The sequence below is a fragment of the Loa loa genome, assembly GCF_000183805.2.
Source record: "Loa loa unplaced genomic scaffold supercont3.11, whole genome shotgun sequence".
Taxonomy (NCBI): Eukaryota; Metazoa; Nematoda; class Chromadorea; order Rhabditida; family Onchocercidae; genus Loa; species Loa loa.
Window position 1 is genome coordinate 73023 of NW_018108191.1, and position 15600 is coordinate 88622.

General features: G+C 33.7%; 2 protein-coding genes across 2 annotated transcripts; one reads left to right on the plus strand and one right to left on the minus strand.

The window, feature by feature from the left end:
• Positions 1–402: 402 nt before the first annotated feature.
• LOAG_06431 (hypothetical protein) lies at positions 403–7075 on the plus strand (the record flags this gene model as incomplete). Its single annotated transcript, XM_003141967.2, has 16 exons — positions 403–623; positions 965–1044; positions 1386–1582; positions 1791–1928; positions 1994–2184; positions 2491–2613; positions 3278–3414; positions 3496–3636; positions 4203–4412; positions 4632–4829; positions 5136–5298; positions 5328–5407; positions 5660–5763; positions 6069–6251; positions 6442–6636; positions 6821–7075. 16 exons carry the CDS (start codon positions 403–405, stop codon positions 7073–7075), a joined length of 2616 nt encoding a protein of 871 aa, XP_003142015.2.
• Positions 7076–10479: 3404 nt separating this feature from the next.
• On the minus strand, positions 10480–12451 carry LOAG_06432 (hypothetical protein; the record flags this gene model as incomplete). Its single annotated transcript, XM_020447144.1, has 4 exons — positions 10480–10635; positions 11383–11499; positions 11840–11996; positions 12378–12451. The coding sequence occupies 4 exons, from the start codon at positions 12449–12451 to the stop codon at positions 10480–10482; spliced, it is 504 nt and encodes a 167-aa protein (XP_020302594.1).
• Positions 12452–15600: the final 3149 nt, after the last annotated feature.

Here is a 15600-nt window from a genome sequence, read left to right on the forward strand (position 1 = left end):
GAACCAGCACCATATTACTACCATCATCTCTGACAACTACAATTATCTATCATTACAACTTCTTTCACCACCGTCATTATTAACATTTGAAGATACAAAACTGATTATTTCTTCAATACAAATTCTTTTTTTCAAATTTTGGTTTTCAAAAAAGTTAAGCTTTATTTTATTGTCTTTGTCTCTCCAGAGATAATTCAGAGTGATATCTGTAGGTGACACAGCTTACAATCATTTGACGGAAGGCGGTGAGGTTTCACTTTGTTGTCTCCGCAAAAGTGATGTTTGAAAACGTTGACTTCATCTTATTTAGACATAACTTGCTGCTTTGAACAACGCTTTTATCACGATAATAAATATTCGTCCTGGATGACTCATTCCTTCATCGTAATGGAATTGCAGGGCATGAAACAATTAGAAGGTTGCAGCAAACGATTTGAAGATATATTTATCAAAAGTTTTTATTATTATGGCTTGCTAGTAGGCCGCTGTCCGAGTCGCTTTCTAATCGGTTCACTGTTGTTGACAGTAATTGGTATGACAGGATTACCAGCCTTACAAATTAATTTGGATCTTTACAAATTGTTTGTTCCATTGGATGCTCCAGTACGACAAGAATTCGAAAGGTTTTCTTAATTTCGCTTCATTCTTTTTCTCCACTTTTTCATGCAACTTTCGGAATGAGATTTTAAAAAGGCATTGAAATTATTTCGATGGTTGAAAAAAAGACGAGTCCTCAAATCTTTTCAAAAAAAAAGAAAAAATGATATCACGAGACATTCTTGAATCACAACTACAAAGAAGTAAAGCAGAAGTATGGACTAATCTATTTTACTGCTGTTTCACCTGTTTTGCGATAAAACGCTTCAGCTTATCATTAATTTATTCATATTGAGTTTCCTTGCTTTTTGTTTCTTTTGTTTTGAAAACTTAATAATGGTCATTGAGACTTCCGCCGGTCATTTAGATCAACAGTTTTTAACAAAATGCCGCTGGGCATTTTGGAACATACTAATCGAATTAAACGACAAATTGACATTCTCAAGGGTTTGTTATTTCTTCAAGATTAATTTATTTTCAAGCTTCTGATAGATTCACCAAAAATTATTGCGAAAAATATCACTTATTAACAATGACACGCATTTCCAAACAAATTTAACGAATTATACAATTCATTTTCCTTCTTGCAGTTGCTTTTACTTCATTTTGCAAAAGGATGCAGCCGCAGAGTTGAAAAATATTTCCCACATTTCGTTTTTCGTTATCAATGCATATTACAATCACAGAAATCTAATGGTTAAATACCTTCTTTCCTCTCCGTATCAATCACATACCTATTCTCAGATTGCCATTGCTTCCTTGTTTCGATTGAAATATAAGCATTCCAGCTTCTGAGATTCCAGATCCGGTTCGCATCGATGTCATCCGTTTTTATGCAGTACATGAGGAGAACCTAAATCTGCTAGAATCACGCACTCTACGCAGAATATATCGTTATACTACCGAAATTATGAATACCACTGCTGAATTCAATGGTAAAATCTATCGGTTCGAGGATTTCTGTCAGAAACATTATGGAGAAGAAGTAAGTTGGGTACTCATTAAATTTTGCTGATATTCTGATCAGTGTCGGGGATATGCAAATTTAAAATTTCTATCATCCATTGATGACTAAACTTTATATTTCTGTTCTGTTTGATCACTATTATCTCTGATATAGAATTTCTTTAATTTTAGCTGATCTAGAGAGAAGGATGGGATATAATATTAATATTACTCTTTTCTCAATTCAGAAATGCTCGAATGAATTGAATGTTTGGTTGAAGCAAGCGGAAATACTCTTCCGAGACGGGAAAGTTAATTCCAATCCAAATTTGCAACTTTCGTATCCGGTTATGTATTTGTTCAACCGACCCAAGGATATTGGTCAGGTACATCATTTACGTCATATTTACTTGAGTTTTCAGTTCTACCAAAATCTTTAAATGTATTTTAGGTGATTTATGGAGTAAATGTCACAGGTCGAAAACGTGAAATAAGTAGTGCAAAAGTGGTCACAGTGCATTGGTATATCAATTTCAAGAGTTCACCTGAAAAAGAGAAAGCTTATGTAGCATTTCGTAATGAACTGAATAATTTCTGGCTTTCCAAAAAGAATGAATCCAAGCTTAAATTCATTCCACATAAGTAAGCTTTTCAGGTGCTTTTTTCTCTTTAAATGACCATTTACCAGCTGTTGTTTAATTTTTCAATCACTCATTTTACTTAAATATGACTCAGTAAATTGGTTTACTTCCACTGCCACATCCAGTGTTTGCTATCTCATCTAATTATAATTAACGACTTATTCATTCACCTATATTACCCTTTGATGACAAATTTCTGCTTCATGCGTTTGTCTCCTAGAGTGTCCTTTAAAATAGAAGTTAGTATAAAAGAATAAGACCTCTTTTATTATTTTTTGACCATCCCAATGTGATCGAAATTTTCTAGCGATAAAGCAATGAACGATGAATTGCTTTTGATTATCGAGACAGCGCTACCATTTGCAGCCGTTGTTTCGTTTCAATTGATGTTTTTCGTCATACTTTCAAATTATTCCAGAGATATTATCAAGTAACAATTTTATTCATCATTTCTTTGGCTATAACTCGACAAGAACTTGCAGCATAACTTTAAAGAACAAGTCGATTTTAAATTCCTTCTGTTGCCTAAGTTCATATCCCTTTTGCTTTATCTCCATCTGATATGGCCAATGATATTTTCTTCTCAGATATCACATCTATTCTCATTTGTTTACTTCGAGAACAAGAATGGTAAATATGGACCGAGAAGTATTAAGAGTCCTTGTGTCCGGTGCTCCATTCAGCCTTCATGACACCGGAAGATGAAATTCTTCGTCCAAAGGATTTCTCCTCGAAGGAAGAAATACAAAGATTTCCGAAATATTTTTTGCCAGTCATTAAAGATGCTTCTGCATAGTGATAATGCCATTTTAATTAAAGTTTTCAAAACAAGTTTAAAGCAGCCACCAATACAACTTATACTTCATAAATAAGATAGGAAGGACATAACGTGAGACTAACGTCAGCTCTCGTCATTACCGGTTAATCTCATATTGGGTAAGGGTAAATAGAGTGCAGACAGGGAATTGAAATGGAGAGAGAAACATTCTTAAAATTCCGTTTTGTAGAAATTATTTAAATGAGTAACTAAGTCCATAATTATTATTATTAATTTCTACACATGTCTGTCCTAGTTTTATTAAAATTTTTTCAAGATCAAAACCGATGGAAGGTTATCTGGCAGTGATATCGGTCATCTTATCATTAATTTGCACTTTCGGACTTCTCTTTCGTCTCGGGATGCCTTTCAATCCTGTTTCCTGTACAATGCCATTTTTAATCCTTGCTATTGGTAATAATTGAAAGCCATTTATGTAACTTCTTTACTTATCCCTTTGTTTTTCCAATTACTAATCGTTTGCATTTTACTAAGGTGTTGATGACGCATTCCTGATGTTAGGCGCTTGGCGTACTACAGATCGGCGCTTATCGATTGAGGAACGCATGGCATTGACAATGAGTGATGCCGGCCTATCCATTACTGTAACATCAGTTACTGATTTCGGTTGTTTTGGTAAATTTCTTGCTTTCAGTGGAATAAATGGAGCAATTATGATCTGCTGAGAGTGTCCGGCTAGAAATTAAAATAGGAAACATGATTTTCGGCATTTCTTCCCATTAAAGACAATTTTTCTTTCAAAGAAAATTTTTGACCTATGCCTCATTATATGATTGGCTAGACTTGATGGGAAAACTATCAAGTCTTTCTAATCAGTACTCACGCGGTGTACGCGAATGACATTACTGTGAAGGACAAAGTTAGGTAAGAAGTAAACCACGAAGACAAAGAACAAACATCATCTGATATTCAATTTTTTAGGCTGTTTAAACCAAACTTCAAAAAGAAATGCAAATCTTTTCATTATAGTTCCAACTGTTATTAATCACCTCTAAAAACTTCCTTATATGTGGGAGAACTAATTGTTACTAGCACTTACATAGGAAGTTATAGTTCCACTCCGAAGAAGGGTGACAAAACTGAACCAACACATTATATACCTTGGATAGTTTATGCACTTTGTTTCAGAGCATTGAAAGTTTCAGACTAAAGAAGTTTATTAATTCTGAAAAACTGTTCAGCACTTGGTTATTTTCTTTGTCCGATACCGGCCGTTTCGGATTTTTGTCTATTGACGGCTATTGGTATCATGATGGATTACCTCTTTCAAATCACATTCTATGCATCCGTCATGGTCTACGGCGGTCGAAAAGAAGCTGATGGTGGACTGATATCGTGCTGCTATAAATTTAGAACGAAGAAAAGTGCAATAAGCAATAACTATATACAACGTGAGCCAACGCTTCACTTCAACGATCCGTTGACAAATACAGTGTTGTAGCGAATTGAGATCAACAACTGTAGCAGTTATGACTGCGAATTGAACAAAACACTTAATTAAATAACAAAACTGCGAATCTGCTGCAGTAAAATATAATATCCAACTTAGAAGGAAAGTTATTTGTCGTGAAATCATTGTAAAAATTTCTGAACCCATGCTTATACTTCAGAACCTTATATTCATCGGTGGTTTGGTGACATATACGCTCCTTTCATACTGCGTAAAGATGTTCGAATTATCTCCTTAATTGTCTTCCTCGTTTACGCTTCATTAACTATTTATGGTTGCATATCCATTGCAGTTGATATAAGTCCTAGGAAGTATATTCGCGACGATTCACCTATTCAACCCTTTATTAATCTTGCTGGTTAGTTGAATTTCTTCCAAATTTAATCCATTATTGAAGTTTTAGAATTGCTTAATTTGAATGACAGATTTAAAAAGCTGAAATACACAATCAGCCAGATCCTGTAATGCTCTTTAATATTTCAAAAGAAAGATTTCGATAACAGAGTTGATAATATATTGTCTTTAAAATCTTCAATTACACTCCATCCCAACCGCCGTTGTATTTATCAATACTTTATCCCTCAGTTGTAGAAGAACACTATTTCATATTTGTATTATTGAGAATTATTAATGTGAAAAGACAATCATGCATGATTTCCATTAGATAAATACATTTGGGCGGATAACGTAATGCCCGTTTTTCACGTGATGAATCCACCGGATTTTCGTACCGTGCAATCACGAGCTCGGATGAACGAACTGATCTATCGCCTCGAACATACGCCTTACAGCATTGGACGAGTATCCACCAATTTTTGGCTCTGGGAGTATCAGCGATTTTTAAACGATTTTCCAGATATCAATTATACCAAAAACTTTTACGAAAAAAATATTTGATCGATTTTTTCGATCAGTCCGATAGCCAGCAGTACAGAGGTTTGTTTTTTTTTTCACTTCTTTTATTAGAATGCGGGTTTTACTCATTTCATCATTTCTTGACTTACTAGAATCTCATCCTTACTTCTCATTCATTGGCCTCAAAAGACAATGCGACAATGTCCACATATGTTGCATCACATTATTGATTGATTTGTTTTACACTCAATGAAAACTAATGTTTTAATTATGAAAGTGATAATTTGGTCCAATTAAAGTTTGAAATAAGTGCAAAAATTTCATCAATTTAAGCTTACGTAAAAATGAAGAGCAATGTGACAAATGGACAGCCGTGTATCGCAGCTTTTGCTTTTCAAACCAGTTTTTACGGGCTTGATTCATGGGACAAACGACACGTAAGTTATAAAGAAGTTTGATAAAAAGAAATGAAACAAGTGACTGTTTAACTATAATAACTGTCTTGTTGATAATTATGAGCCAAGGGTGTTCTGTTGATTGACAGCTTTTAGGAATCTGTTAAACTGTTGTAAAGCACGATGAAAATGATTCTCTAATCATTTCATAATTTGTTTTCTTAAATGATTCTCTAATCATTTCATAATTAACAGAAACATTTGATTCAGATGTCGCCAAGTAAAGAACTAAAAAAAGTAAGAACGAAATAAAATGAAATTAATGTGTCAAGTTATGGTATATACAGAATGAACTATATCGATGGCGTGCAATGATAGCAGAATACCCTGATTTCGATATCTTTTTGGCTGGCATTTTTTCACCGTTTCTAATCGATCAGCGCAAAAGTATAGCACCTTCTTCCATGCAATCTATTGGATCGGCAATTTCTGTTATGGCAATTTTGTCCGTCTTCTTCCTTCCTGATAAGGTAAATGCATGAAAAATAAGTACCGCTACGAATTTCACTAGTGGTATTTGATATTTGGCAATATACGACACTGGCTTCGGTTTTGGGCTTCTTATTTTCAGACTACCAAAGAGTCTGGCATTCGAAGATTTGAAGAAAAAAAAAGTTGAGAGAATTTCATAGACAAGGCCTCATAAGCAATGAATTTCAGCAATCGGTGTTTTTCATGACTTGGAGTTTGCTATCTATTTCAATGGGCGTTTGTGGTGGTTTATCGCTTTGGGGTAGTGATTTGGATTCGGTTTCTATGGGATGCATCGTAATGGCCATCGGTTTAGCAGTTGACTTCTCCATACATATTTGCTATAGGTACCATCGGTCGTCCCAAAAAACTGCACACCAAAAGGTATCATTCATTTAAAATTATGTCCCAAAATAGAGTTACAGTCCAGGTAATAAATAGTATGGTTGGTTTTTTTTCTTTTTTGATGTTTCTCTTAAACAATCCTTTTTTGAGAGAATAGATTTGAATAACCAATATTATTTTGAAAGATGTATCACAAACCAATTTAAAATTTTCATACTTTCAGGTGCGAGAATCCTTGATGATAGTCGGTTGGCCAGTGTTGCAAGCCGGTAGTTCTACTTTGTTCTCCATGTTGTCGTTGCCATTAATACCGGCTTACTTGGTACGTGTCTTCTTCCAAACGGTGATGCTTGTCAATGTAATTGGATTGACTCATGCACTTTTATGGTTACCACAGTTAATATCCTTGTTAGATCCCTGCGAACGCATACCACTCAGGTTCCGATATCCCTTAAAGGAATGTAAATTGCGATCTTGATATATCCTCTTTTTTTTCTTATTAATTTGAAGCTGAAACAATCGGTCGATGTATATAATATAATGTCATTTCCCTACAATTTGATCCTTTTGAGATCATTTGTCCAGTTCATCATGGTTAGGCTCACGAAACTTGTTCTTTTGTTATGAGCACCTTCGGAAAAACAATATTCAGAAGATGTCTAACCAATAAGCTCATTGATATTTGTTCCGTTGGAGCGGGTACACCTTAATGAAATTTACCTTAATATTGCTGTATTTTTTGGCTTATGTGAGCTATTTCGATCGATTTAACTTCATTTAGCTTAATTATCAGACCCAATTATAAAAGCACTAATTCGGTTGAAGTTATATTGAAGAAGTCCAAATACCTTTGTAGAAAAAGAGCTTTTGAAAATAACAATTATTGCACTACTCAATATTCATGTAAAGGCCAAATTAACTTCCAGTTTATTATTACAATACTGTTAATGTGAGGTTTGATTTTTGTTGGAAGTTAATTAAATCTTTTTACAAATTTAATCAGTCCTAAAGAGTCGCTTAAACTAATGTTACTCTTTTTTGTTTCTATCAGAATAAGTTAATTACTACGATTCTTTTGCTACTCTTTCAACCATACGATATTCTTCCTAATGCTTTATATTTGATAATATTATGCTAATGTTAACATGCACATCACATATCTTCCCTTTAATTTTTTAATTTAAAAATTTATGTTCATCTTTGCATATGCCAATTGTAGTCACAGATTATTAGCTACTGATTACTGTAGTCAAGATCACGGAAAAAAAAACTTGTCCCTTAAAATGACGTCCAAACAGCAATACATAGCGCATTGTCCATTAAACTCTGCTCGAAATTGGGCCTAGTATATGTTGAGGCGAATTAGAATGGTCAGATTATTGACCTTGACGATTTGTATTCTTCGTGCATCTTGACATTTCTCCACATTGTACTTAACTAAATGCCATGCTGTTGTACATCGTGATATCCCTTGTAATCATTTGGCTAGTTTGCATATGGAAATGTTTATTAAAAAGAATTTCAAATTTGCTCGGTGGTACATCTTAAGAACAAACAGACAAGGAGAAAAAATATTGTCTGGTAAAGTTCGTCCGCATATGCAATAAATTATTCATTTCAGTGGGATTTTTCTTTTTTTGAATTCAATATATGTGAGATTATTTCATATCTTTATCTTCTTTATTATGCAGCCATTTCTTCACATTATGTCTCAATCTCCGTTTCTCTTCATCATCACCTATGAAAGTTGGATAATTGAAAGTGTTAAGTTTTTAACTTAATCTTTTTCATTTTCTAGCTAAAAGCTTTGTATTAGAATCGTAATAATTCAGAATGCGAAAACAACCTTTAGTACCACTATTAAAAAACTCAAAAATAGGGAATACTTAAAAATCCCAGAAATCCCGGAACATATAACAACTTAATTTTTATACTTTTCATTTGCGCATTCAGTACTCCTAGATCAATTTGGCTCGGCATTGCTTCCAGCATTTGTATGTCCTGAACAAAAAGAAATAATGGTACGCTCAATTCTATTGAACATAACCGAATTTTCAAAACGAAAATTCCAATGTTCACTAGAATTTCGATAAAGTGAAGTAAATTTGGCCAACTCTGTCGATCTTTTCATCGATGAGCATCTCACGAGTGGATAACTCAGCGATCTCAGCATTGATACCTGCATCGGCAGATACAGAAGCTTTTGTTCCATCGATTTCCGTATCTAAGAAATAATCCACAAAAATTCAATCTAAATGATCTATTCTATTTCAATCTTTTACCTCATGAATAGCTCAAAAATAAGCGCGAAAATCAAATAGAAGAAAAAAATTCTTCACTGTATTCTCTAAATTTTTGAATTAATGCAATATATTAAGTAATTGGAAGAAAATACTTCAACATGCTTTGTATTGCTATATATATGTATATATATTTCCTATCCACTATGCTTTATACAGCAGTTGTTGTTTTGACAAATTAAATTGAGCTAAATGGAAAAAGCAAATTTTTTGAATTTAGCAATTTGCCTAATTAAACACTTTTCTGTTGAATTAAACCAGTACTCAATCTAGTAAGTTCCTGAGAGCTTCGCAAGTTTTCCTCTTGAAGTGTACTTTTCATGTGCTGTAAACGACGATGCAACAGAAATCTCGAAATTTTGCATTTAATTAGCTTATATACTATCACTGATTCATACCGGTATAGATGCTGCAATTTGATGATACCTGAATCATTGTTTAGTATAATTTGAACTGTTAAATGAAGTCTTTTTAAACTATTCGAGAAATATTTCCTTTACTGGTTAGATGTATGAAATACTCAATCAAGTGTATTTATATTTTATTGCTTCGTATCCTAACAATTTAAATTTTGGCGTTTTTACGCTAAAACTGACATCAAAATGAAAAATGTTTAAAAAGACTATCAATAAGGACTGATACACGTTGAAGACAATTTACAGTATAATATTCGTGTCGTATCTGAAACCATTCACGTTAGGCCATTCACGTTCACATTAACCCTGTCATTTCAGTATAACAACAAGCATTATGCACTAAGCTACCCGTTGAATTTAAAAATGGCATTACCAGAATAAGTTAATAAATCTCGACCTGGATGTAGCAATCAATTACAGAATTACTGATATTGCTATCAGCAACACATTAGCACGTACTAACAGTACTCAAATTTAAAAATTTCTAGATTTTAAGTAGCAGTGGAGTCACAATGTTGTTGTTTGTTTTGGAACATAATTTCGATGAAAACGTGAAAAAGAAATGAAATATTGGCAAAAAAAAAAAAAAAACATAATATCAGTAACCAATACCATTGCTAAGGACAAACAATTGTTGCAGCCTGATGCTAAAAAACTTTCGATAAAAACCTGAACTTAAGCCAAACGCTTACGGTAAGGAAGCCAAACGCCAGCGCAAAGAGAGTTTCACTGATGAAGAAAAGCGGCATTAAGACGAAAAACTGAACATAGGATGGTTGTGGGGTAAAATCTCCTAATCCAATAAGTGTAGATGTCGTGAACGTGTAATACAAAGAATCGACATAGTTCCAATATCGTGAACGTTCTGCTTCCTAAAAAAATCCGATCATTCCACCGATTCATAAGAAAACATCAACTTGCACGGTGGAATATGTCATAAGCGCAAGTTTATGTGTAACTTTAAATAATTTAATGATGTTTTAACGGTGTCAAAGTATAAAACGAAAAATCACCATGACGACAACAGCGATTACTGGAGTAAACAAGAAGGCAATCAGTACGATCAATGAGAATTTTTTACATTCGATACAAGGATCCTCTGTTGCTCTAAAAAAGAAACTCTAAAAATCCAACTATCAAATAGACTAAAAGAATGTGAAATCCGATTACTTATTTAAAATACGTCGTTGAAAACAATGTAGAGCACGTTTTACTGTTCGAGATACCAGTTCTCCAAGATCTGAGATAAATGCCACATTCAACGGGATACCAACAACAGCATATACTACAGTCAATATACGACCTTGTACAGTGCGTGGGAACTGAAATGAGGGTGGAGAAGTATGTCACGAAATATGCCAGTTTAAGAAGAATATGTCACTGAGTTCAAATAAGTGTTAATTAGTTATAATTAATATTATTCAACATGTCAATTCATTTTAGCTCGTTTTTGCTACTGAAATTACTGATATTCTTTTCAAATTTAGCAAAATAATAGTTAACAGTTTCTGGATAAAGATTGAATGAATTTAGAAGCAGTCGTCCTTACCACTAACGTTTAATATAGTTTGAAAATATAATTAATATATTTCATAAATATTAAAAAGACAATTAAAATTATTCGTGGGAATGCACTTAAGTCTATCGCAATCATATAACAACACCAAAAGGACTTCACATCCTATTTCTAATCTTATCAGTTTTCAGCAATCGATATACTCATTAATTATGTCGATGACCATCTAAGTCTTCTACCATATACAATCTTAGGTAACATATTTCATGTTGAAGTTATGAAATCGCACTCGTTGCTTAATAACTTGTTTGATCACTATAAATGAACGTGAAAGATGGTAAAATTAAAAAAGTTTGAGCTTTCCAAAATAACACTTTCTTGCTGATGTATATTTCCTATGCCTAATAACAGCAATAATGATACTGTTCAAACAGGCTTTCACCAGTCTGTCAATGTGACATATATGGACAGGATACTGTCACTTATTCAACTTTTTGTTTCTGTTACATTTATTCATCATCCTTCCTTCCCTCTTAGATTTGTTAAAAATTACTAGATTTCCATAACCGATCGTTGTATAGACACCAAACGAGTACAACATAGCATTTCTGAAAACAAATGTTTCTACTGGCAGCAATTCGAACAATCTTTTCCGATGGCAGCTTTCAATCTAAAAAAAAAAGAAATCTGAAGAAAAAGTTCGTGAGAAGTCCAAGCCATTTTAGGGAGCATACATAAAACTTCATCTTTATAAGTAACTGGTTGTATCGAAGCGTATCATATCGTTTTTAGAAATTACATTTCAATTAACATGATGAATGGTTTTGCAACAAACAGTAATTTTTAACGATAATTAAAAAATATGCATATAATCAGACTTCGATAACAGTATTCTGAATTGATTGCCACAAATTCGTCAGATTTTGCAATGTATTCGAATTCGTTGAAAAATTATTTTCTAGTGATGCTTTTAGGCTTTTCATCAATATTTTTCTTTCTGCTACGCATACTTGAGCATTTCCTCTTTCTGCTTCTTGAGATGCAGTTAATTCTGAGAACTTAAAATGTTCCGGTTCAGTTGAAATAAATGCTAACTCCTTACTTCTTCGTGGTAAGAATTTTTTCCTACTGGCAGCTTCATTACTTAAAAATAAACCACAAAAACTACTAACAGCTTATATTTCGACAACTGCTGGAGCAAATTGAGAGCCGGAAGTTGCTGTTGATAATGTTTCTAGATTGTTTTTGATGAAATAAGCAAAGTGCTACTATATATGACGGGATTACTTACAGAGAAGGTAACACCACCGATAATAATAAAGAACGGAATGATGAATAAATACAACAAGAAGCATAGCCTCGATCGACTTCTCGGTGTACTCAGTTCATGGTATAACCTAAAGATGAGAGATTGTTAATTAACATTAACATCGATGTTAAAAATAAAGGTAATGCTAGTGCAATATAAAGGAAGCGGGAATGAATACGAGGAAGAAAAGGGAAATGTACAAAGAGGATGGGCGCAATTGAAAGTTCAAAGTCCTTCACCTCTCAATTTCTTTAGTTTCGTTAAACTCGTGTTCTTCATTCATCCTATCTTTGCTTTTCGTGCAACTTTCCATACCTCATCCACAGCTTACTTTGGAATACAAACTGAAAATGATTGAATTATAACTGAAAGGCTTTGTTTATTTTGAAGTAAGAATGATTCAAAATATGCAAAATTTTTCAATGGTTTCAGCTGGTACCTTTATGTGATAAAAGAAGTATGAATAAATATTGTGTTATGGAAAATTAAAACAGTATTAAGAAGGAGACAATATCAGTCCTGATTCATAATACAATCAGTTCACAATTGATCAGCTGCTTTGAGGAAATTCGTACAGCAAAAACATGACGGAATATGGGGATCCAGAAATAGTGAAATTCAGCAAAGATCATAGACAGCAAGTTTTGATTTTAAATTGCTTGATTGAGGACTAAGGCTTTCTACTTTTTGTAACTCTTTTTTATCTTTCAATAAATCGAAAAATCCTTTGATACTTGACTTCTTTTGAAGTTTCAGATCAGATATGATATGATAACTTATGGTTTACATCGATTGTGTTAGCTAACTGAAAGAGGAAAATGTATTTCTAAATGAGAAACTAATTATACATTTATCCCTCTCAAATATCGCATGCGAAATTAAATTTGATCTAAGCCCTTCTTATCAATTGAAAGATTCCTCCGACCAAAAAATTTTTTCCGTATTTTCCAGCTTATGGAATTACCAACAGTGGAATCATGGTCAAACGATAAATGCAAATTTATGAAGAGTACAAAGTGCTAACTAAAATCAGTAATAACAAGACATTTTGCTTTCAAATGCGTCATCCACCAGTTGGCATTTGTGCAATGTTATTCGAACAAGCGACAGTGCTTTCATTATTTTTAAGCTCCTGAAAAGATAATAACAAAAGTTAAACAAAATCATTATCACCACAGAAATTATGGCAACTCAGTTTTTGAAAAAGAGCCTATGGGCCAAATATTGGGAAAAATCCTATTCCATGCGAATAGTGCAGAGAATTTTTAAACAACGGTTTCAGAGTGGGCACTGCGGATTCAATGATGAGCTTAACCGGTAAATATACTTTGCTTCCCCATCCACTGAAATCATCGGAAAACACTGAACACCCTGGATCAATGCCACTTTATTAAGATCCGCAAAAAATTATATGAGTATTTTGAAATAATCAAATTAGACAACTTCATGTTTTGTAGAAGTGTTTTTGAAGATGTCGTTCGCTATGACTGTATACACCTAATCGCCTGGGAAAAAAGATCATATAGGTCACCTTCCACAACTTTCCGTAAGAAGCAAACTTGTCGCCGCCTGTTTGGCTTAATTAGTTCCAATAATACTAAATCTTCAAACGAAACAAAGCTGCAAAACAATCTAACGAAATCGATATCAGCAACAATGAATTATAGCTATAAAAACTCAATACAAAATGGCGATTCGTAAGCAGCGCCCAGAGATTTAAGCGAATTTGATCTTAAGTTCATGTTTTCTTTCTACTTTACTGCTTCTTCGGTTCTAGTTTATTGTTAATCACTTCACCGTCTACTCAGTCCACATCAATTTACTTCGAATGATATAGTTTATTTCAACAGCCAAACACCTTCCAAAATGCTATACACCAGAAAAATCACTATTTCAAGATTGCGCTAACACGTGTATTGCATTTTTGCAACATTCTGTTCCCTTCCATAATGTTTTGATTCTTCGAACCATACACTTGTACTGGATAGTTATTAACCCACATTTTTTATAATTTTCAATCTTTCCTGAAGTAAATTCTTAACACTCAACACCACAGCATTTTTTGCTTAGCTATCTACCTTTTCCAGAAAGAAAGAACTCCTCAGCAGCGAATGCAATGCAATTAGGCGAAAAAAGCTATAGCTTTGATGAGGTACAGAACTTCGCATTATCTAAGCTATCAGAAAGCAATGCATGGAATGGCGAATGTGATTTCGATATTAAAATTAGTCAATATTTCAAATTCCATAAAAGCTGTAAAGCCCTTCTGGTAGCTTCCTTAATTGTTTTTTAGATGTAGTAGAAAAGTGCCTGATGTTGAAAGGAATATTAAATAAAATCTATCAGGATTATATTTACAATACATTTGTCATACAAATGCCACTTTTTTCCAATTTAATAAAAGACATGATAACATATGAAAAATAAGCCCTGAGTTGTTCCAATGAAATTTACGCAACAAATTCAAAAGCAAAAACGATAACTCCTTAATATTACAAAATACAATGGAAATAGTTTCTATCACAGCCATGTCGAATGATGGACAAAGCTAGTAATCAGTTCTGAATACTGTAAGATATTGCTTGCAACGCACACAGGCACTCTTAATCCATACTTTCAAATTGCATTATTATCTACAGTTCTTTACGGATTTCAAGATTCCTTAATTTCCGCTCGCCAAAATGTTTATTCAGACAACAGCGCCAATAAACGTTGCCTATAATCGATTACGCAACATGAATACAGATTTACATTACCAGTAGACAAATCTGCAAAAATTGAGGTAGGTGACGGATACAGGGAATTCAGTTTAGGAACTTTAGAAATCAAACTCAAAACATGAACAACGAACGAAGAGATCAAAAGGAACCATCTCTGATTTCACAAGCTATACATTTTTGATATGATGACAATGCGTCATCACTGCGCAACCATTACTCGCGCCACATTCGTGCATTGCGTATTATTTACTACATTTCAGTCCTCTAATTGATTTCCCAAACAGTAGTCGCCACCTCCCACAGAATAGTTCCAGTCCCATTCCAGTGTTAATAGTTCCAGTCCCATTCCAGTGTTTATTCTACACCTAAATATAGACATCAACATATGATGTAATGACGGAGCGACACAGCGGACATAATGGTTCCTCGTAGGTCTCCAACAATTCCTCAACACAATAAGCACATACACAAATGTGATTACAGGGCTGCAGTAAGATAGATTTCTCATGAATGAAACAAATACAACAAGTAATCCGGCTTAAATCCTCAGCACCACAATTCAAGGAATATCTTCTCAGATGTCTCGATCTGGAAACTGGAATCATCCCAATAAAACTGATGCATAGATCGCATAAAAATCTCACCGGCAGAAGTAGTGAATGTAGCACAGTGGCAATTAAATGGGTACAAATACAGAAAAATGATATGAGTGAAGCGTCGACAATTCGGAGCAATAAATCGT